This window comes from Microcaecilia unicolor, chromosome 3 (genome assembly GCF_901765095.1).
Source record: "Microcaecilia unicolor chromosome 3, aMicUni1.1, whole genome shotgun sequence".
Taxonomy (NCBI): Eukaryota; Metazoa; Chordata; class Amphibia; order Gymnophiona; family Siphonopidae; genus Microcaecilia; species Microcaecilia unicolor.
Genome location: NC_044033.1, coordinates 133,508,210 through 133,532,118, shown reverse-complemented (window position 1 = coordinate 133,532,118; position 23,909 = coordinate 133,508,210). Strand labels below are relative to the sequence as shown.

General features: G+C 50.5%; 1 protein-coding gene across 1 annotated transcript in view; it reads right to left on the bottom strand.

Annotated features, from left to right (window-relative positions):
- LOC115464288 overlaps positions 1–23,909 on the bottom strand; it is a 122,180-nt gene that overhangs the window by 70,879 nt on the left and 27,392 nt on the right. Inside the window, exon 4 of the mRNA XM_030194681.1 lies at positions 8,638–8,768. Coding sequence (XP_030050541.1) covers positions 8,638–8,768 — 131 coding nt within the window. The remainder of the gene's footprint in view (positions 1–8,637; positions 8,769–23,909) is intronic.

The window sequence follows — 23,909 nt, the reverse complement described above, 5'->3', positions numbered from 1 at the left end:
AATCCGTTAATTCTCTTAAGACTGAAGTAATTGAAGCTAAACAGCAACATCAAGCTTTATGCGAGAGGATGAGAGTACAGGAAGAAAAACATGAGTTAAACGATTTTGAGATTAAAAAACTTCAGAATTGTTTTGGAACACTTGTGAGTGACAATGATAAGGTGCAGAAGAAGACTGAGTACTTAGAGAATCAGTTAAGACGGAATAACCTGAGATTCCTGAATTTTCCAAAGGCTCCTTTGTTACCCGCAAAAGAATTGTTGCGAAAATATTTCCTGGAAGTCTTAGGTATTTCAGCTGATTTATTTCCTCCAATTGTAAAGGCATATTATATTACGGGTATAACATCAACTCCTGCCCCAATTTCAACTCAAAATTTAACTGAACTATTGGAAACCTCGTTGGAGGTAATAACTGAGTGTACAACTTTGCTGGTTACTTTCGCCTTCGAGTCTGACAGGAATAACATTTTGAGGCTCTACTTCAGAAACATCTCTCAACAATTTTTCGGGGCAAGGATACAAGTATACCCAGATTTGAGTAGATCTACACAGAGACGGAGGAAGGAATTCCTAGCGTTGAGGTCACGGACTTTAGCTCTGGGAGGAACTTTTACTCTGAAATTTTCTTGTAGATATTTAATTTCTTTAAATTCAATTAATTGTGTATTCTTTGACCCTGTTAAATTGCTACAGTTTATTACCGCTAAGGAAAGTGGCAATGTCGATGGGTCTTTGACTGCTCCCGCAGGTAGCTGAAAACCGCTGGTTAGAAGGTGTGTTATATCCTCTTTCTGTTATTTAACAGGATAAATTTTCCTTTAAAAGTATTTCCTTATATCTTGAATCAAAACGTGGACAAATTGAAAAGTATATTTTCCTGATTTATTAGATATGGTAAAATTTTGTGTTTTATTTTTCCTGGCATTTATTTTATGTAAATGTATAATTGAAACTTAATAAACAATTAAAAAAAAAAAAGTGAGCCGGTTGATATTGTGTATCTGGATTTTCAGAAGGCGTTTGACAAAGTACCTCATGTAAGTCTCCAGAGGAAATTGGAGAGTCATGAGCTAGGAGGTTGTGTTCTATTGTGGATTAAAAACTGCTTAAAAGATAGAAAACAGAGAGTAGGGTTAAATGGTCAGTATTCTCAATGAAGAAGGGTAGTTAGTGGGGTTCCCCAGGGGTCTGCGCTGGGACCGCTGCTTTTTAACATATTTATAAATGAACTAGAGATGGGAGTAACTAGTGAGGTAATTAAATTTGCTGATGACACAAAGTTATTTAAAGTGGTTAAATCGCGGAAGGATTGTGAAAAATTACAAGAGGACCTTACGAGACTGGGAGACTGGGCGTCTAAATGGCAGATGACATTTAATGTGAGCAAGTGCAAAGTGATGCATGTGGAAAAGAGGAACCCGAATTATAGCTACATCATGCAAGGTTCCACGTTAGGAGTCACAGACCAAGAAAGGGATCTAGGTGTCGTCGTTGTGATATGTCGAAACCTTCTGCTCAGTGTGCTGCTGCGGCTAAGAAAGCAAATAGAATGTTAGGTATTATTAGGAAAGGAATGGAAAAAAAAATGAGGACATTATAATGCATTTGCATCGCTCCATGGTGCAACTGCACCTCAAATATTGTGTTCAATTCTGGTTGCTGCATCTCAAAAAAGATATAGTGGAATTAGAAAAGGTGCAGAGAAGGGCGACAAAAATGATAAAGGGGATGGGACGACATCCCTACGAGGAAAGGCTGAAGCAGCTAGGGCTCTTCAGCTTGGAGAAAAGACGGCTGAGGGGACATATTATAGAGGTCTATAAAATAATGAGTGGAGTGGAACGGGTAGACGTGAAGCGTCTGTTTACGCTTTCCAAAAATACTAGGAGTAGGGGGCATGTGATGAAGCTACAAACTAGTACATTTAAAATGAATTGAAGAAAATTTTTCTTCACTCAACGTGTAATTAAACTCTGGAGTTCGTTGCCAGAGAATATGATAAAGGCAGTTAGCTTAGCAGAGTTTAAAAAAGGTTTGCACGGCTTCCTAAAGGAAAAGTCCATAGACCATTATTAAATTGGACTTGGGGAAAATCCACTATTTCTGGGATAAGCAGTATAAAATGTTTAGTACTTTTTGGGGATCTTTCCAGGTATTTGTGACCTGGATTGGCCACTGTTGGAAACAGGATGCTGGGCTTGATGGACCTTTGGTCTCTCCTAGTATGGCAATACTTATGTACATTATTAAAATCCACTGCTTATTTCTAGGATAAGCAGCATAAAATGTATTGTACTTTTTTGGGACCTTGCCAGGTATTTGTGACCTGGATTGGCCACTGTTGGAAACAGGATGCTGGTCTTGATGGACCTTTGGTCTATCCCAGTATGGCAATACTTATGGTAAAATTATGTATCATACCTGATAATTTTCTTTCCATTAATCATAGCTGATCAATCCATAGACTGGTGGGTTGTGTCCATCTACCAGCAGGTGGAGATAGAGAGCAATCCTTTTGCTTCCCTATATGTGGTCATGTGCTGCCGGAAACTCCTCAGTATGTCGATATCAAAGCTCCATCCGCAGGACTCAGCACTTAGAGAATTACACCCACAAAGGGACACTCTGCCCAGCTCACCAGCGCCGAAACGGGGGAGGGGAATTAATCCAGCTCATCCCCACACAAGTGGGGGAGGTGAATCCGTCCAGCTCATCCCCGCGGAGCGGGAGAGGGACACCACACCCGCCGATGCGGGGGGATCTGGCTTATCCTGCAACCTCAACCGCGGGAGGAGCTGACTGACCCTAACACCGCCGAAGCGGGAGGGGTACAAAGCTGCCCTACAGCCGCACAAAGTGGGAGGGAGCGCCGGCAGAATTTAGGTCTCAATCCAGCCCCGTAAAACGGAGGGGAGAAGAATGCAGCAGCTCACTGTAACACAAAATCGTCTCAACTCCTGAAGAATCCAATTGAAAAAACTTGAACACGAAGTCCTCCTGAACAGGAACTGAAGACTAAACTTGAACCTGAAATGCAACCAGAATAAAAACAGTACAGCTATCTGGGAGGGGCTATGGATTGATCAGCTATGATTAATGGAAAGAAAATTATCAGGTATGATACATAATTTTACCTTCCATATCATCATGCTGATCAATCCATAGACTGGTGGGATGTACCGAAGCAGTACTCACCCAGGGCGGGACATAGATATCCCTGACCGCAACACCGAAGCTCCAAATCGGGCCTCCGCCCGAGCAGCCACAGTCAAGCGGTAATGCCTGGAGAAGGTATGAGCCGATGCCCAAGTTGCCGCCTTGCAAATCTCTTCCAAGGAGACGGACCCGGCCTCCGCCATCGAGGCCGCCTGAGCTCTAGTGGAGTGAGCCTTCAACCGGATAGGCGGCACCTTCCCCGCGGCCACATAAGCCGCTGCAATGGCTTCCTTGACCCATCTTGCCACTGTAGGCTTAGCAGCCTGCAGACCCTTACGAGGACCTGCAAACAGGACAAACAGATGATCCGACTTCCGGAAATCATTTGTCACTTCCAAGTATCTGATGATGACTCGTCTCACATCTAGATATTTGAGAGCAGAGTACTCCTCTGGGTAGTCCTCCCTACGAAAGGATGGGAGACAGAGCTGCTGATTCACATGGAAGCGAGAAACAATCTTGGGCAGGAAGGAAGGCACTGTGCGAATAGACACTCCTGCCTCAGTGAACTGCAGAAAGGGCTCTCGACATGATAGCGCCTGGAGCTCGGAAACTCTTCTGGCTGAAGTGATAGCCACCAAAAAGACTGCTTTCAACATCAGGTCTTTCAGAGATGCCCTCGACAAGGGTTCAAAAGGCGGCTTCTGCAAGGCTCTTAGCACCAGATTGAGATTCCACGCAGGTACCACTGAGTGCAGAGGAGGGCGCAGGTGATTAACTCCCTTGAGAAAGCGCACCACATCTGGCTGCGAAGCCAGGGAAGCACCCTTCAGGCGGCCCCTGAAGCAAGCCAGAGCCGCTACCTGGACTTTAAGGGAACTGAGCAACAGGCCTTTCTCCAGACCTTCTTGCAGGAACGCCAACACTGAAGAAATTGGAGCAGTGAAGGGAGAAAGGGAGCCTGCCTCACACCACGATGCAAAGGTACGCCAAAACCTGACGTAAGCAGTAGAAGTAGAGCGCTTCCTCGCTCTCAGCATAGTGGCGATGACCTTGTCTGAGAAGCCTTTCTTCCTCAGATGCTGCCGCTCAATAGCCAGGCCGTAAGACCAAAGGAGGAGGGATCCTCCATCACCACGGGACCCTGATGCAACAGGCCCTGCTCCACTGGCAGTTGCAGAGGTCCGTCCACTGAGAGCCTGATCAAGTCCGCATACCAGAGACGTCTGGGCCAGTCCGGACCCACCAGGATTACCCGGCCCGGATGCTTTGCCACCCGGTCTAGCACCCTGCCCAACATGGGCCAGGGCGGGAACACATAGAGAAGCTCCTGTGTCGGCCACTGTTGGAGAACAGCATCTACTCCCAGAGATCGAGGGTCCCGTCCTCTGCTGAAAAAGCGCGGCACTTGGCAATTGGCCGATGACGCCATCAGATCTAGGCTCGGCTAGCCCCAGCGCTTCGTGATGTCCAAGAACGCCTGAGCCGATAGCTGCCACTCTCCGGGATCCAAGGTATGGCGACTGAGAAAGTCCGCCTTGACATTCATGACTCCAGCAATGTGGGCCGCCGACAGCTGTTCCAGGTTCACTTCCGACACTGGAGTCCAGCGCTGCAGCAGAGAGAGTTGTAGTAGTCTCATATGAGCCCTGGCCCAGGGCACTATCGTGGCCGTCATAGAGCCCAACAGCTGCACATAGTCCCAAGCCCGAAGAGGAGAGGCTACTAGGAACTGGTCCACCTGAGCCTGAAGCTTGACAATTCGATTGTCCAGCAGGAACACTCTGCCCACTTGGGTGTCGAAACGAACTCCCAGATATTCCAGGGACTGAGTCGGGCGCAGCTGGCTTTTCTCCCAGTTGATGATCCACCCCAGGGAGCTCAGAAGAGCAATCACCCGGTCTACAGCTCTGCCGCACTCTGCATAAGAGGGGGCTCGGATCAACCAGTCGTCCAGATAAGGATGGACTTGTACTCCTTTCTTTCGTAGGAAGGCCGCGATGACCACCATTACTTTGGAGAAGGTCCGAGGAGCAGTAGCCAACCCGAAAGGGAGGGCTCTGAACTGGAAGTGTCGGCCCAGGACTGCAAAACGCAGAAAGCGTTGATGAGGAGGCCAGATGGGAATATGCAGGTAAGCTTCCTTGATGTCCAAGGATGCCAGGAACTCCCCTGCCTTCACTGCCGCTATAACAGAGCGGAGAGTCTCCATTCGGAAGTGCCGTAACTTTCAAGGCCCGATTGACCCCTTTGAGGTCGAGGATAGGCCGAACAGAACCTCCTTTTTTTGGTACCACAAAGTAAATGGAGTAATGTCCCTTGCCAAACTGATCTTCTGGCACCGGAACGACCGCACCCAGGCGGATCAGATTGTCCAAAGTCTGCTGCACTGCCACAGCTTTGACCGGAGACTTGCAGGGAGAGTGTACAAACCCGTCTCTTAAGGGTCGGCAGAACTCTAGCTTGTAGCCGTCTCTGATGACTTCCAGCACCCAAGCGTCTGAAGTTACCCTGGTCCACTCGCCCAGAAACGAGGACAGGCGTCCTCCAATCTGCACTGGGCCATGGACCAGGGCCCTGTCATTGGGTACGAGACCCTGGGGGAGGACCGGAGGAAGCACCTTCGGGACGGCGGTCTCTGCGAAAGGAATGCTGCTTGGGGGAGAAGTTCCTCTTGAAGGAAGAGGGGGCAGAGGAGCCCGACTTGCCCGGGCGATACCGACGGGCTTCCTGAAACCGTCCTTTGGAGGAACCGGGGCGAACACCACTGGCCCGAGCCCTGACCTCTGGTAACCTCTTGCCCTTAGACGTGCCGAGATCGGTCACAATTTTGTCCAGCTCGACCCCAAAAAGCAGCTTGCCCTTAAAAGGCAACTTAGCCAGGCGAGACTTAGAGGCGTGGTCCGCAGACCAATGCTTCAGCCAAAGCCACCGCCGCGCAGAGACTGTCTGAGCCATACCTTTAGCTGAGGCTCTCAAGACATCATACAGCAAGTCTGCCAAATAAGCCAAGCCCGATTCCAGGGCTGGCCAATCAGCCCTCAAGGAAGGATCCGAGGGAGAAGCCCGCTGCACAATCGTCAGGCACGCCCTGGCCACATAGGAGCCGCAAACTGAGGCCTGCAAACTTAAAGCAGCCGCCTTGAAGGACGACCTTAAGGCCGCCTCCAATCTTCTGTCTTGGGCGTCCTTTAGGGCCGTGCCACCTTCCACCGGCAACGCCGTTTTCTTAGTCACCGCAGTGATTAAAGAATCCACGGTAGGCCAAAGAAAGGCCTCCCGTTCACCTTCAGGCAGAGGATAGAGGCGGGACATAGCCCTAGCCACTTTGAGGCTCGCTTCTGGGACATCCCATTGAGCCGAAATCAAGGTGCGCATGGCCTCATGCACATGGAAGGTTCTAGGCGGGTGCTTCGTCCCCAGCATAATGGCGGAGCCAACAGAGGCTGAGGGAGAGACGTCCTCCGGAGAGGAAATATTCAAAATGCTCATGGCCTGCACTAACAGGTTGGGCAAATCCTCTGAGCGAAAGATCCGCGCTGCAGAGGGGTCATCCGTTCCATTCGAGCGGGAATCCGTCTCCTCCAAGGAATCCCCAAAGGACCGTTGGGAGAACTCAGATACGCTGCCCTCATCTACATCAGAGGAGACAGAGTCCTCTAGGGCCTGGAATTCCACCCCGAGGGCGTTTGCTTCCGGAGGCCTCAACCCCTTTATCAGACAGGGGGGCAGGGGCAGCGTTTTGCATAAGAAAAGCCTGATGCAGCAGCAAAATGAACTCAGGGGAGAATCCCCCCGAACTGTGCACTTCTGCAGCTTGGGCCACGGCCCTAGCCGCACCCTCAACCGGCGCTCGCAAGAGCGGGGGAGAAACGTGCTGCGCATCCAAAATGGCGTCCAGCGCGAAACTCCAAGAAGGAGCCGTGCGGGAAGAACGGCGCTTAACTTTGGCCGCTTTCTTACCGTCGCCCGAATCAAGGGCGACCATAGTATTAACGTCTCCCAGCTCGAGGGCGGCCCAAGAAGAAGCCGTCCGAGCAGAGTGGCCGGCCAACATAGAGTGGGCGAGCAGCGGGGGATGGGCGTTTATGGCGGGAAAAACCGCCGCACCGGAGGAAGAACCGGGACACTGACCGGACTCCAAACTGATGCTTAACAAAGGCGATTCAGGTTTTGAAATCCCCGCATCCCCGCTAGACGCACCCACGCGGTCTGGGGAGCGAATCCTCGCGCCCTCGCCCTCCGACGCCATAAGCCATGTGGAGACCGAACGGGGAACCCCCTGCCCGCTATAAAAAGGTAAAATTACCTGCTTCTCGCTCCGAGCTGTAACGAACTGGTGTCCCAGTGAGCAGCTGCAATAAACGTTGAAATAAACGCCCTTAAGGACGTCCAAAATTTTTTTTTTTTTTTTAACGGAGCCAGTGGGAGGGGGGAGAAAAGGAGGGACCTGGCACCACCAGGTTTGCACTTGCTCAAGAAGAGCCCTCAACCCCAGGTACTCAACAAAACCTAAAAATTAGGCTTGGAGACCTAGCCAGAGCTGCTGCTGTGTGTGACCACCACCTGCTGAGATAAAGAACATACTGAGGAGTTTCCGGCAGCACATGACCACATATAAGGAGGCAAAAGGATTGCTCTCTATCTCCACCTGCTGGTAGATGGACACAACCCACCAGTCTATGGATTGATCAGCATGATGATATGGAAGTACTTATGTAACCCATCTTAATGGAAGCCCACATTGATGACTTCCTCCCCAAATAGGAAAAATCATTTTAAAGGTAATTTTAGAATGGCTGTGTGCATCTACAGTGTAAGCACTGGCACACATTTGTAAACCTTTATTTGCATATGTAGATGCTGCAGAGTACAAAGATTCTAAAGGGGCATGTTCTGGATGTGGCTTGGGCAAGCCAAAAACAAACAAACAAAAAACAAAAATAAAATAAATGTACTCCCAGTTTTGAACTGGAGTACACCTATATTTTAAAGAATTTTCCAGTCAGCTTTTGCACCTCCATCGAGGCATACATAAATATCTGCAAGCTGCTTGTTTCGGCCACACATTTATAAGCATGACTAAGGGGCAACTGTGCCTAAACCTGTTATTCAAAATATCCTCAGAAAATGTTAACAAAAATCTTTAGGAGGTTGGTTTCTTAGGGTCTTGGTTTAGAAAGGGCTTGGGGTGTGGCAATTCGGAACTACAGACGGGCTCCTAATACAAGCCATGAGTGTTTTTGCTTATTTTCTAACTTTAAAATTCTACTTTCCAAAAGTGACAGTTACCCACATGCAATCTTCAGAAATCTTCATATTGACTCCAATTTTGAACTGTGAATACTATCGATGATATGAGAAATGAGTTAGAATGTATGGGGACTATCACATACTGAACTGTGTGAGTAGCAAAGACATTTTTGTATCCCAAGGAATAATTTATCCAATAAATAAATAAATAGGCAGTTTGTCTTACCTTCCTCTAATTGAGACAGGCCTATAAAGGGCTGTTAGAGAAACTGGGCACTCATACTCTGTTTGGTCTGAGACATCAGTGAAACTAATAAAACATGGCAGCTGAAGACGAGTGACAATTACCTGATACACCTAGGAAAAAAGGCGAACAATTATTATTTAAATGTCATCTCTCTGAAAATTGTGCAGCAGCCTTTTATATACTGTTCTGTTAACCCCAGTTATTAGTAACTAGGTCTCATTGAATTAAATAGGTGGTAAAATAATAAATCATAACAGTAGCCCATGTTGATAATTTCCCCCTTTAGGGTCTCAATGCTGTTGAGGGAGGGAGAGCAACTAGAGAAACTTTCAACACTATCTCTGGGATTACTTTGGTTACATAGACTGGGAAGGAAAAAGAAAGTGAGAGACAGTACAGTACGACCAGGGTTGCCAGGTGGAAATATTTTTTCCCACCCAATCCAGCCTAAAAACAGCCCAAAACCCATCCAAACTCAAACCCCGCCCCTGACACCCCCACCCCCGCGTCATCACCCCCGTCCCCGCCATCATCAACCCCGCCCCCGCCGTCATCGGCCCCGCCTCCCCCGTCACCGGCCCCGCCTCCCCCATCATCGGCCCCGCCTCCCCATCATCGGCCCCGCCCAGAATGTCACTAACCCCGCCCAAAACATCACTAACCCCGCCCCCCGCAGCCGAAAAAACCGCCTGAAAACCGCGGAAAAGAAAAAAAAGAAGCCCAAAAAACCGCGACCGGCCGCGGGCAAAAATTTCCCGCGGCGGGTCGCGGAAAACCGCCCAATTGGGCGGTAAAACCGCCCACCTGGCAACACTGAGTACGACTGTGTTGTTTTAATAGACCCAACATCAGAGCTGGGAAATGCATGGGGGAGCCTGAAGTGAGAGAGGAAATAAGCAGCCCAGGAGTTGTGAACAGATGCAGAAAACTGTGGCCTTTCTACACCTGTTTTTTTTTTTCTCTCTCTCTCTCTCCCCCCTCCCCCCTTATTAAGATTTTCCTCTCTCCCAATGAGACTGTGGAGGAGTGGCCTAGTGGTTAGGGTGGTGGACTTTGGTCCTGGGGAACTGAGAAACTGAGTTTGATTCCCACTTCAGGCACAGGCAGCTCCTTGTGGGCAAGTCACTTAACCCTCCATTGCCCCATGTAAGTAAGCTGCATTGAGCCTGCCATGAGTGGGAAAGCATGGGGTACAAATGTAACAAAAAAAAAACTGGAAAAAGAAGTGGATGGAGGAAACAGGTAAAAATGAGAGGGGTGATATAATCAGTGGCAAGGATGGGCGGGTCAGAGAAAATAGAGTAGAAAGAGGATAGTGGCATGAATATTGTCTATGGTGGTGAAAGATAGGCTCCTGATCCTTCTTCAGAAATATGGCTACAAGCTTTTCAAAAATTAACGTGAACCTTCAAGACACTATTGTAAGCAATCAGGGGTGTAGCCAGACAACAGATTTTGGATGGGCCTAGGCAAGAAGTGGGTGGGCACCAAATGTTCTCCCCCTCCCCCAAGACCACCACCCAAAAAAATATCTCAGCTTGAAGGAGTGGAACGCCGGTACTACCTGAATACTACTGAGCAACAGGACAACCTCATGTTTTGTGCCTACTGATGGACTTTTACTTATGCACTCTACCTCTGCTTTTGGCTGTTTGGCCACACCTTATTACTGCACTGGACATTTGTGCCTTATCCAGTTTTACTGTTTACTAACAAGACAAGTTTGCTGTTTACTAATGTACAGACAGAATGCAGGGCTATTAGATATATAGCTTGTAACAGTAGTTTGCAAGGCCTATACAAGACCAGCTTGCACGTAGCAACGCCATCTGAATAGGCGACCTTGGAGGGTGCTGACACCCCCCTGCATTCCTGAGCCGCACCTTATCTCCTGTGCTAGAAAGGAGCATTGTGTGTGTACAGAATAAGCTGCTAAGTTTCGTTTTTCTTGCCAGTATCATTTCAGTGTTATGACGTGTGTACGTACTGGGACTACAATTTTGTACTGTAAGAACTACAAATGTTTACTGCGCATGACAGGTATGACGTGTAAGGGGCCAAATGCGCAGGCCCAGTAGGGAAGTATAAATGTAAGCGTCAGATGATTTATGACACACAGTGTCCCGAGGCTACTCGGTGCTGTTCACTTGCTAGCAATAAAGTTGCCTTGTTTGGAACCAAAATTTGCCTTTCGTCTCCTGATTTCCCACCTGTTTCATTGGCGACCCAGATGGGACAGAAGTAGAAAGGGGAATCGGATTATATTCTTCCCCTCCCCCACTGCGGTCGGATCGGGTCATCGACCCCCACCTGAGAAGGTGGTGAGTGGCCACCGCTGATTTCAGCGTCCATCTCCCGGAGGAGGGCCGATCCACTCCGCCTGACTGTAGAGGGGGCTGTGTGGTTCCGACAAGGCACCTTTTTCCATTTCAGAGAGAAGCGTACGACGGCGCAGCCTGCGACCCCGGCGGACAGGCGAGTATACTCTACGTAGTGACCGGCCCAGTAAGGACCGAAGAAGAGGCGTGATCACCCTCTTTTAGCCAGTGACTAATACGGACTATTGGTATCCGACTAGGTCCCGAAACTCACTAGGCTCCGACGACGAAACCAAGCGGCGAACGGGAGGGTTTCTTGTGGCGTATGAAAGTGTGTGAATGGGCTTGCAGTTCCAGGCCGGGCGACCGCGTCCTGGTCAGGCCGAGTGTTGACCCTTCTGTGTCTGGTGGAACGAGACCCCTTACTCCTCCACCTCCCCTTTCCCCCTTTTGTCCGTCACCTGTCCTTTGGCACTCAGGTTAGGATGGGCGGGGGTGGGTCCTCACCGTTAGATTTAATGACGGAACACTTTAGCGAAGTGTTCGACCTAGATAAATGTAGCAGGGCCGGGATGATACAGAGATGTCAATTTATGTGGCCAGGGCTAGGAATTGCTGGATGGCCCCCGGAAGGGTCATTCGAGTATGAAAAAGTGGCGGCGGTCATGAATATTGTTATAATTGAGGGAAACCCAGGCTGTCCCGAGGACATTCCATACATAGAAGCGTGGTTGGATGTAGTCCGGGATCCGCCGGCTTGGGCCCAACGGAAGGTAGAAAAGGCCGCCCTTATGTTGGTAAAGCAGAGAAAAGGCCGGAAAACCAAACTTAGAACCCTGCCGACCCATGCCTTCGCTCTCCAAAGCTCGGCAACCGCTGCCGTCCCGAAGGCCGCAGGGACCGCCCCCATACGGCCTACCGCCCCTAGCACTGAAGCCACTGAGACCACGCCCCCTGCTACCAGAGTCAAGGCAGGAACTACGCCCAGTACCACCAACACACTTTCTAGAAAAAAACCCCCAAAGAAAACCGCAGGGAAAGTTCAGGGTTCGGCCGAGAAGAAGCCTCCAAAAGCCCCGATACTTGCTACGGCGGAGGCATACGAAGACGACATTGCGCCGCCGCCCTATGCTCCTATGTACCCTGACCTTACGGGCCTAGCAGAAGGCCCCGCTGACGCCGAGACTTCCGGGTCAGAGTCGGATGCCGGGGAGACGTCCCGCCCAGCCTCACCTGAGTCACCTGGCCTCGCAACCACACGGAAGAGTAAACGGGTTGTGAAGAACATTACTCGGTTCCCCCAATCGAGTCCGCAACAGGCCCAGGCCCTTCCGTCCAACCGAAAAGGGGGAACCTCCCACTTATTCCCAGTTCGACAGTCCACCACCTATACCCCTAACCCGGCGGAAGGGGGGGGCCAGCCCATCGAATCAACAGTTTATAGCCACGTTCCCTTCTCAAGTGCCGATTTGTATAACTGGAAATTCCATGGGCCGTCCTACGACCAGAAACCCGAGCAGCTGATAGAGCTGGTGGAAGGCATTATATACAGCTATAATCCAACTTGGGCAGACCTTAGGCAGTTGAGCGCCCACATCCTGACCTCTGAAGAACGCCGCCTTTTACAACAAAATATGGAGCAAGCCATCCGGGATGCGAATCCGGCCCATGCCAATTTACAGAACCTAATAGAAATGGAGGCGCCCATCGCTGCCCCTACGTGGGACTACCGAACCGCCGAAGGCCAAACTTTTATCCGCCGATACCAGCAGGCGTACCTGGCCGCCTTAAAGAAGGGGAAGCAGAAGGTTACCAACATGGGAAAAATCCACAGTGTAGTCCAACAAAAGGACGAGAGTCCAGGGGACTTCCTTGAACGACTTATGGAAGCATTCAGAAGGCACAGCCCGATAAATCCCGAAGACCCTAAGAACCTCCCAACCGTGGTTATGAGTTTTGTTAGCCAGTCAGCACCGGATATACGAAGAAAGCTACAGAGAACGGAGGGGTTCGAAGGGATGAGCCTAAGCCAACTGAAAGCTATAGCTGATCGCGTATTCGGATATCGCGACCAGGAGGAGAAGGTGGAGGCCCGGAAGGAATCGACCAGACGGATGCGGGAGAAGGCAGATGTGTTGGCCACGGTGCTGGAAGAACGAATGAGGTCTAGACCAAAGGGGAGGGGCAGGAGAACAAGAGGAACGCGGTCCCCCATAGGGCGTAACCAGTGTGCAAATTGCCGACAAGAAGGACACTGGTGGGCTGATTGTCCAGAGGAGATACGGGACAACCCGAGAGAAGAGGAATCATGGGACCGGCAGAGAGAGGAGGAGACCGGCGACCGCACGGGGGCCCCTAGGCGAGGCCGTGGAAGGGGCCGAAGAGAGAGAGGACGGGATGACCGGAGGGAATGGCAGATGGCTGTGGACGCTACCCGAGACAGCACAGCATGAAGAAACCGGGAGGGCAGAGTCCCCACTGACCCTCTGGTGGAAATTCGGGTGGGGACAGAATCTATGAAGGCCTTACTAGACACGGGGGCCCAGCGATCTGTTATCACCACTGCCATAGCCCCAGCCACGAAAGAAACTATACCAATTGTGGGAGCCTCCGGGAAATCCCTTGCGGCCCCCCTCCTCAAAGAGCGCCAAGTCCAGATCGGAGGGACGATGGTGTCCCATCAGTTCATACACATCCCTGGATGCCCGGTCCCCTTGATTGGTCGAGACCTACTCTGTAAGCTCCAGGCCACCTTGAAGTTCAAGACTACGGGTGAAGTGGAAGCTCGCTTTGAAGATCGGCCAGTGACACTTATCTGTCCAGTAAGAGAAGAATGGAGACTACACGTTCCCCCAACTGTAGGACCCGGCGACTGCCGTTACGACCAGAACACCCCTTTCGCCCAGCAGAGGCGAGCCATAATGGATGAAGTGCCTGATGTATGGGCAGAATTGAACCCCGGCGGGCTGGCCGTTAACGCTATCCCCATCTGGATTGAGCTCAAACCAAATGCTCAAGTTGTCAACCAAGGACAATACCACATCCCCTATGCAGCCCGGCATAGTATGCATACACATCTACAGAAACTCCTTCAACAGGGAGTCCTTAAACCAATCAGATCCGCATGGAACACCCCATTGTTGCCCGTTAAGAAACCAGGAACATCCGAGTACAGACCCGTCCAGGACCTGAGGAAAGTCAACAACCAGGTAGCCGACATAGTTGCCCTCGTACCAAATCCATACTCCATCCTAGCCCAAGTGCCATCTCAGACCAAGTGGTACAGTGTCATTGATTTGAAGGACGCCTTCTTCTCCATCCCTCTTGCTGTTGACAGCCAAAAGTTGTTTGCCTTCACGTGGGAAGACTTGCAGACGGGAACCAAGCAGCAATATACATGGACCCGTCTTCCCCAGGGGTTCAAGAACTCGCCTACCCTCTTCGGCGACCAACTCGCCCAGGACCTGAAGACGTATCAGGACGAGTATGGGCCGGTCGTCCAATACGTGGATGACCTGTTGGTGGCCCGTGAAACGTACACCGAATGTGCTGAAGCTACACTCTACCTCTTGAAGACCCTGGAAGCCCAGGGGTACCGGGCCAGTCGCAAGAAGGCGCAGATATGCGAGATCGAAGTCGAGTATCTGGGGTTTCGCCTCCGAGAAGGAACCCGAAGGCTCGGTATCCCCCGAACCCAAGCTATTCGCAACCAACCCACTCCTGCAAACAAGAAGGAATTACGGGCACTCCTCGGAGCCGCTGGATATTGCCGCATTTGGATCATCAATTTTGCTATCCTGACCCACAGTTTGTATGCCAAGCTGAAGGGGCCTGAACTCGAGGGCCAGGATCTCCAGTGGGAGAAAAGCGAACTGAAAGCCCTTCAGGACCTTAAGGATGCCCTTGCGGCTCCACCAGCGCTCGGACTGCCAGATGTGACTAAGCCGTTCCACTTGTTCATCGACGAAAAGAAGGGATTGGCACTTGGAGTCCTCACCCAACTGGTCGGTACCTGGCAACGCCCTGTAGCATACCTCTCCAAGAGCATGGACAACGTGGCACGAGGATGGCCGGGCTGCCTACGAAGCATTGCGGCTGCTTGTCTCCTGATACACGAGGCCAATAAACTCACATTCGGCCAAACACTTTTTGTGACCACACCCCACACCATCCGCGGCCTACTCGAGAGCCACGGACCCAGATGGATGACCAACTCCCGATTGGTCAAATACCAAGCCCTCCTGTGCGAAAATCCGGAGGTGCGGATCCTGGACACGACCAACCTCAATCCTGCCACCCTCCTTCCGGCCCCTGAACCACCACTCCACGACTGTGAAGAGGTAATGGCCACTGTGCACTCGAGCAGACCTGACCTGAAGGATCAACCCTGGCAAGGGGGCATCACCCTTTTTACCGATGGAAGCAGCCAGGTGATAGAGGGAATTCGAAGAGCTGGCTATGCGGTGGTATCTGAGGACCATGTGATCGAGGCTATGGCTCTGACACCCGGAACATCAGCCCAGAAAGCGGAGCTAATCGCCCTCACCAGAGCCCTCCTGTGGGCTGAAGGAAAAGTTGTCAACATTTACACCGACTCCAAATACGCTTTCCTCACCCTCCAGGTGCACGGAGCCTTGTACAAGGAGAGGGGATTTCTGACAGCTGAAGGGAAAGGACTTGCAAATGCCGCTGAGATCTGCCAATTACTCGAGTCGGTATGGAAGCCGAAGAAGGTGGCTGTGATGCACTGCAGGGCCCACACTGGAAGAACGGACCCTATCGCCCGGGGAAATCAGCGGGCAGACGACGCTGCAAAAAGGGCAAGTCAGCTCCCCTACTCCTCTCACCCTCCTGACCCCGTACTCGTCGTCCAGCTCCCTACGGAGACCCCTATTTACACCCCCCAAGAAACGGAATGGGCCCAACAAGAGGGTCTACAGTCACGCAATGGCTGGTGGATACTACAGGATGGGCGCATATGGATACCCGAAGCCTTGGCCTGGACGGTGGCCAAGGAGGCTCACGACCGCACCCACCTGGGAAGGGACGCCCTGGGGCGCTTACTTGAGAAGACCTACTACATCAACAAACTATCCCTGTGGACCAAAAACGCTTCCAGCCGATGCGCGACTTGTGCCCGGAACAACCCTCGAACGGGGCCCGGCCCTATGCCAGGACATGTTCTCCGAGGCACCAGCCCTTTCCACGTGTGCCAGATTGACTTCACACACATGCCCCCGGCGCGCGGCTACAAAGCTATCCTCGTCGCCGTGTGTACCTACACCGGATGGATTGAAGCCCAGCCTACTAGAACGGAAATGGCTAAAGAAGTTACTTCCCTACTGCTTCATCAAATCCTACCCAGATACGGCCTCCCCAAGCAAATAAACTCTGACAACGGCCCCGCCTTCGCTAGTGAAGTAACACAACAACTCAGTACAAGGCTGGGTCTCGATTGGAAGTTGCATTGTGCCTGGAGACCCCAAAGCAGTGGAGTAGTGGAGAGGGCTAACCGATCCCTGAAGAACCAGCTAGCCAAGCTATGCCAAGAAGCAAAAGCCAAGTGGCCCGACCTGCTTCCACTGGCCTTGCTGCATCTTAGGTGTACCCCCAAGGCTACCGGCCTTACTCCCTACGAGATGATGTATGCTAGGCCACCACCACTACCCTCCTTTCCCGACTCCTTGCAGATACAGGGTGAGAGTTCCTTAGTGAAACAGATGAGAGCCTTACACCAGGTAGTGCAAGACATCCAGCAGTACACTGAAAGAGTAGCTCCCTTGGTCCTCACCAATCCTACGCACAGGTTCAGGGTGGGAGACGAGGTCTGGGTAAAAGAGTGGGATGAATCTGACTGCCTAAAGCCAAAATGGAAGGGGCCCTCCCTTGTTCTCCTAACGACCTCCACCGCTGTTAAAATTGCAGGAAGCCCAGTGTGGATACATTGGACCCGATTGAAGCCTGCTGCTCCCACTAGCAGCACCCTGAAGCGTTGGACTGCGCACCAACATCCTGAAGCTCCATTACGGCTGACTCTAAGAAAGACGTGAACCACCAGATTCATGCCTGCCCAGCAACAGGAACTCAGTTTCTGGACCCACTGCGTTTTTGGCTCTCTCTTTATCGCAGCCTTCATCGTGGGCCTCATTATCTTCTTGCTGCAAAAGCTCGGATACCTCCCACCACATATATAATGCTGACCATCTTCCTTCTCCTGTGTGCAGTTCCGAGCTATCATCCTGCCACCCTGAGCCTGAATTGCACTGAATGTTTGCGCCTCGTGCGCCACCGTATAGAGGGAGGATATCACCTAGTCACTACCCTCATTCACCAGACGCAGCCCCCGGAAGGCGATTGCCAGTTTCTCCCGACTTGTGCCCTCATCACTCCGAATGGCCTCCAACAGTTCCACAGATGCCTCCAAGGAAATCTCACTATCTGCCACAGCCCTACCAAACCAAGATACTACAATGTCACCCTCAGCGTAGGACTCCCTGCGTATGTGGCCGGACCTCCGGGAGTCGAGGGAGATGGCATTCTGTATTACATTAATTCTACTCGTATCCTTGTCGGTGGCATCCAAACTGTAGCAACCCTCACCTTCGACGTCTGTGCCGCCATGGACAAGCACCCTTGGTCTCGCAAGTGTGGTAGCCAGAGTTGGCGAGAGGCATACGTTAAGGACCACAAGTATGTCTGCCCCTTCAGTCCAGACATGAGATGCTGCTCCCCGTGGGTGTGGCTCCCATGCGCCGGCGACACTCGAGCCTCGGGCTGGGACCGAGTATGTGCTTATACGGGAGGAGGATATGCCGGATGCGCCGGCCTGGGCGAATTTCGTCGAGGTTCTGGTAACTATGTGTCCCTAGACTGGCCCATCCGAGGACACGACATGCCCTGTAGAGGAACGTGGGGCCTCGGCATTGACGGCGGAGGAATGGATCCGTTGACATATATTACCATATATCAGAGTCTCGAAACGAAGCCTCCTACGCACTACCAGACTACTGTTGTCGGCTACCAAGACGTATTTGATGAAATTGCTCGTGCTGAGCAGACCGAGACTAAATTCCCCATTTCCCCAGAAGCCCGAAATATGTTCCTCAATTTGGCTGAAAACATCGCCCTCTCCCTCGGAATTGCCAACTGTTTCGTCTGTGGAGGCACCGACATGGGTGAACAATGGCCCTGGGAAGCGAGAGAGATCCGACAACACACATGGGATGCACTCAACACCACTAACATTACCTTTCCCCAACGGCCGAAGCCGTACGAATGGGCCCTGAGAACAAATATCATAGGTACCCTCTGCGCTAGTCGAGCGCCATCGAAGCGTTACTCTGTACCAGTGGGAGACTCTGCTTGTACGGGGGTTCTTCAGTATAATGGCAGCCGGACGACCTGGTGGCAAACGGACAACCTGCCCGCCCCGGAGCCTATCTGGACAGAACCCACCTTGAACACGACATGGACATACGGAGGGAACGCCTCCCTCAAGTGGGTAGCCCCGGCGGGCTACTACTATATCTGCGGACGCAGGGCCTATGAACAACTCCCGACCCGCTGGTACGGTACCTGCCTCTTGGGCACGGTCCGACCTAGTTTTTTCCTTCTGCCCATACAAGTCGGCGAAACCTTGGGAATCCCCCTATACGTGGAAAAGGGGCCTGATAACCCTACCCGACGAAAACGGTCTTTCCCAATCATCAAGCCCAAAGTCCAGATTGGAGACTGGAAGGACAACGAGTGGCCGCCTGAACGTATCATTCACTACTATGGACCGGCCACATGGGCTGAAGATGGTACCTACGGGTACCGCACCCCTATCTACATGCTGAATCGCATTATTCGCCTACAGGCCGTACTCGAAATCCTCACTAACGATTCTGCCCTGGCCCTCAATATCCTAGCTCGACAGAACACTAAGCTCATTACCGCCGTCTACCAAAATCGCTTGGCTCTTGACTACCTCTTAGCCCAGGAGGGCGGGGTGTGTGGCAAGTTTAACCTCAGTAATTGCTGCTTACAGATTGATGACCAGAGCCATGTCATCAGGGAGATAACTGACCGGATGGTCAAACTAGCCCACGTCCCCGTCCAGACCTGGAACAGTGCGTGGGATTGGACTTCCTCCCTCACCAGCTGGCTCCCAACCTCCGGGAGCCTGCAAGGCCTCCTCGTCATGGGTGGCCTGTTCTTGCTGTCTTGCCTAATAATACCCTTGTCTCTCCCCTTAGTTTTCAGGTGTCTCCGCTCCACCATGGAAAGCATCGCTGACCGCCGTGCTGCTGCCCAACTTATGGCTCTCCAGATGTACTCCCCCATTCCCCAGTCTGATGAAGCTGACGATGAAGCACCTTGTGGCTGACGTGCACCTTTCACCTCCTGAGTCACTTAATGGGCCAGTACCCTTGTGTCAGCATAAGACCGGATACAAAGGGGGGGGGGATTCCACTAGGGGCCCTCCGTCTCAACCCCGGCGAAGCAACCAACGGCTGCGCAAGGGCTTAGGGCTCGCTTGTTGCCTCCCTCTCTAACTATCCTTGTCCTTTCTTTCCTTTTCAGGGTTCATGGAGGTGATACTCTCCACCAGAATGGATGTTCAAGTATCAAAAGGGGGGAATGAAGGAGTGGAACGCCGGTACTACCTGAATACTACTGAGCAACAGGACAACCTCATGTTTTGTGCCTACTGATGGACTTTTACTTATGCACTCTACCTCTGCTTTTGGCTGTTTGGCCACACCTTATTACTGCACTGGACATTTGTGCCTTATCCAGTTTTACTGTTTACTAACAAGACAAGTTTGCTGTTTACTAATGTACAGACAGAATGCAGGGCTATTAGATATATACAGTGGGGGAAATAAGTATTTGATCCCTTGCTGATTTTGTAAGTTTGCCCACTGACAAAGACATGAGCAGCCCATAATTGAAGGGTAGGTTATTGGTAACAGTGAGAGATAGCACATCACAAATTAAATCCGGAAAATCACATTGTGGAAAGTATATGAATTTATTTGCATTCTGCAGAGGGAAATAAGTATTTAATCCCTCTGGCAAACAAGACCTAATACTTGGTGGCAAAACCCTTGTTGGCAAGCACAGCGGTCAGACGTCTTCTGTAGTTGATGATGAGGTTTGCACACATGTCAGGAGGAATTTTGGTCCACTCCTCTTTGCAGATCATCTCTAAATCATTAAGAGTTCTGGGCTGTCGCTTGGCAACTCGCAGCTTCAGCTCCCTCCATAAGTTTTCAATGGGATTAAGGTCTGGTGACTGGCTAGGCCACTCCATGACCCTAATGTGCTTCTTCCTGAGCCACTCCTTTGTTGCCTTGGCTGTATGTTTTGGGTCATTGTCGTGCTGGAAGACCCAGCCACGACCCATTTTTAAGGCCCTGGCGGAGGGAAGGAGGTTGTCACTCAGAATTGTACGGTACATGGCCCCATCCATTCTCCCATTGATGCGGTGAAGTAGTCCTGTGCCCTTAGCAGAGAAACACCCCCAAAACATAACATTTCCACCTCCATGCTTGACAGTGGGGACGGTGTTCTTTGGGTCATAGGCAGCATTTCTCTTCCTCCAAACACGGCGAGTTGAGTTCATGCCAAAGAGCTCAATTTTTGTCTCATCTGACCACAGCACCTTCTCCCAATCACTCTCGGCATCATCCAGGTGTTCACTGGCAAACTTCAGACGGGCCGTCACATGTGCCTTCTGGAGCAGGGGGACCTTGCGGGCACTGCAGGATTGCAATCCGTTATGTCGTAATGTGTTACCAATGGTTTTCGTGGTGACAGTGGTCCCAGCTGCCTTGAGATCATTGACAAGTTCCCCCCTTGTAGTTGTAGGCTGATTTCTAACCTTCCTCATGATCAAGGATACCCCACGAGGTGAGATTTTGCGTGGAGCCCCAGATCTTTGTCGATTGACAGTCATTTTGTACTTCTTCCATTTTCTTACTATGGCACCAACAGTTGTCTCCTTCTCGCCCAGCGTCTTACTGATGGTTTTGTAGCCCATTCCAGCCTTGTGCAGGTGTATGATCTTGTCCCTGACATCCTTAGACAGCTCCTTGCTCTTGGCCATTTTGTAGAGGTTAGAGTCTGACTGATTCACTGAGTCTGTGGACAGGTGTCTTTCATACAGGTGACCATTGCCGACAGCTGTCTGTCATGCAGGTAACGAGTTGATTTGGAGCATCTACCTGGTCTGTAGGGGCCAGATCTCTTACTGGTTGGTGGGGGATCAAATACTTATTTCCCTCTGCAGAATGCAAATAAATTCATATACTTTCCACAATGTGATTTTCCGGATTTAATTTGTGATGTGCTATCTCTCACTGTTACCAATAACCTACCCTTCAATTATGGGCTGCTCATGTCTTTGTCAGTGGGCAAACTTACAAAATCAGCAAGGGATCAAATACTTATTTCCCCCACTGTAGCTTGTAACAGTAGTTTGCAAGGCCTATACAAGACCAGCTTGCACGTAGCAACGCCATCTGAATAGGCGACCTTGGAGGGTGCTGACACCCCCCTGCATTCCTGAGCCGCACCTTATCTCCTGTGCTAGAAAGGAGCATTGTGTGTGTACAGAATAAGCTGCTAAGTTTCGTTTTTCTTGCCAGTATCATTTCAGTGTTATGACGTGTGTACGTACTGGGACTACAATTTTGTACTGTAAGAACTACAAATGTTTACTGCGCATGACAGGTATGACGTGTAAGGGGCCAAATGCGCAGGCCCAGTAGGGAAGTATAAATGTAAGCGTCAGATGATTTATGACACACAGTGTCCCGAGGCTACTCGGTGCTGTTCACTTGCTAGCAATAAAGTTGCCTTGTTTGGAACCAAAATTTGCCTTTCGTCTCCTGATTTCCCACCTGTTTCAAGCTGACAGGAAAATGCTTCTTTCCACCTTGGCAGTCTGCAGCAGGCATGCGCTGAAAACTGAGCATGCGCAGGTGTCAGTATCGTGGAGAGTAGCATTTTTGTTACCATCAGGGGGAAGTCTTCAGCTGGCAGAACTTGGGATCCCCACCAGCTACCACTAAACGTGTGCTACTGTTGGGTGGGCCTGAGCCCCTAGTGGGCCACTGTAAGCAATGCTAAAGAAAACTCAAAAGGAATTATCAATAAATAAACATTGAAAAGTGATGTATTTTATTAGCTTCTTAGTAGTTTCATATATTCCTGCAAACCACAGTCCAATTGGTATTTGCAATGTCAAATTTTAAGAAGGTGAATATGAGCAGAGATGTTTCCATTAAAAGCACCTAATACTGGAATACCATGTGTAGTTTTAGTCATATTGAGGGAGGGTAATTTTGGGACAGTCAATTTATGTGGGTAAATTGCTATTTATCATTGTAAATAGTGTTCAGAATTATTCTCAATGTGCAAATCCTTATTAAAAATGAAAAAAGATAAAAATAGAAAGTAGATTGAAAGAACATATTAATGCAGCTGACCATGGTAGAAGTCAGGGATAGGAGAAGGTTTTCTATGCACAGTTTGATCTGTATTACAATATGCTATATTTGATGTGCTTTTGTACTAGCTTTATTCAATCATAAGGAATGGTTGCCACAGCAACTAGAAGATCACCATTTTTCTGAAAAATATAATCTTTCCTTAAAGCTATATACACAGCCTCTGGTTATTTGAATTTTGGACTTTTAGTTAGGTTTTGTTGAGATAAATTGCTGTATGAAAACAGCTCAACATTACTTACAGCCTTATTTTCGAAAGTGATGGGCGCCCAGATTTCGACCCAAATCGGGAGATAGGCGCCCATCTCACAAAGGCGCCCAAATCGGTATAATCGAAAGCCGATTTTGGGCGTCTTCAACTGCAATCTGTCGCAGAAACGGGCAAAGTTGATGTGGGCGTGTCGGAGGCGTAGTGAAGGTGGGACTGGGGCGTGTTTATCGGCCGAGGAGAGATGGGCGCCTTCGGCCGATAATGGAAAAAAGAAAGGCGTTTTTAGCGTGAATTTGGGTCATTTTTATTGGACCCTTTTTTTTTCACGAACAAGTCCCAAAAAAGTGCCCTACCACATGACTACCGAAGGGAATCGTGGATGATCACCCCTGACTCCCCCAGTGGTCACTAACCCCCTCCAGCATAAAAAAAACAACTTTAACAACTTTTTTTCCAGCATGTATGCCAGCCTCAAATGCCATACCCAGCTCCATCACAGCAGTATGCAGGTCCCTGGAGCAGTTGTTAGTGGGTGCAGTGGACTTCAGGCAGGTGTACCCAGGCCCATCCCCCCCCTACCTGTTACACTTGTGGTGGTAAATTGGAGCCCTCCAAACCGCCCCCAAAGCCCACTGTACCCACATGTAGATGCCCCCCTTCAGCCATAAGTGCTATGGTAATGGTGTAGAGTTGTGGGCAGTGGGTTTTGGGGGGAATTTGAGGGGCTCAGCACCCAAGGGATGGGAGCTATGGACTTGGGAGGTATTTAATTTTTTTCTCTAATTGTTACAAATGCCCCCTAGGGTGTCCGGTTGGTGTCCTGGCATGTGAGGGGGACCAGTGCACTACGAATCCTGGCCCCTCCCACGACTCAATGCCTTGGATTTGTTCATTTTGGAGCTGGGTGCCTTCGGTTTCCATTATCGCTGAAAAACGAAACCACCCAGCTCAAATCCGCACATATCCGATGCATTTGCCGGGCACAAACCGTATTATTGAAAAAAAAGATGGGCGCCCATTTTTTTTGAAAATACAGTCTGTCCCGCCCCTTCATATACCCGTTCGCGGACATTGACACCCATAGAGATTATGCCCCTCCACGTCTACCCTTGCTCTCACAGGTGTCAATGCGCGCTGAGCACCTCCAATATAGAGCTAGCTCCTTCATTGTGTCCAGGGAGGGGTAACATAGTAGATGACGACAGAAAAAGACCTGCACGGTCC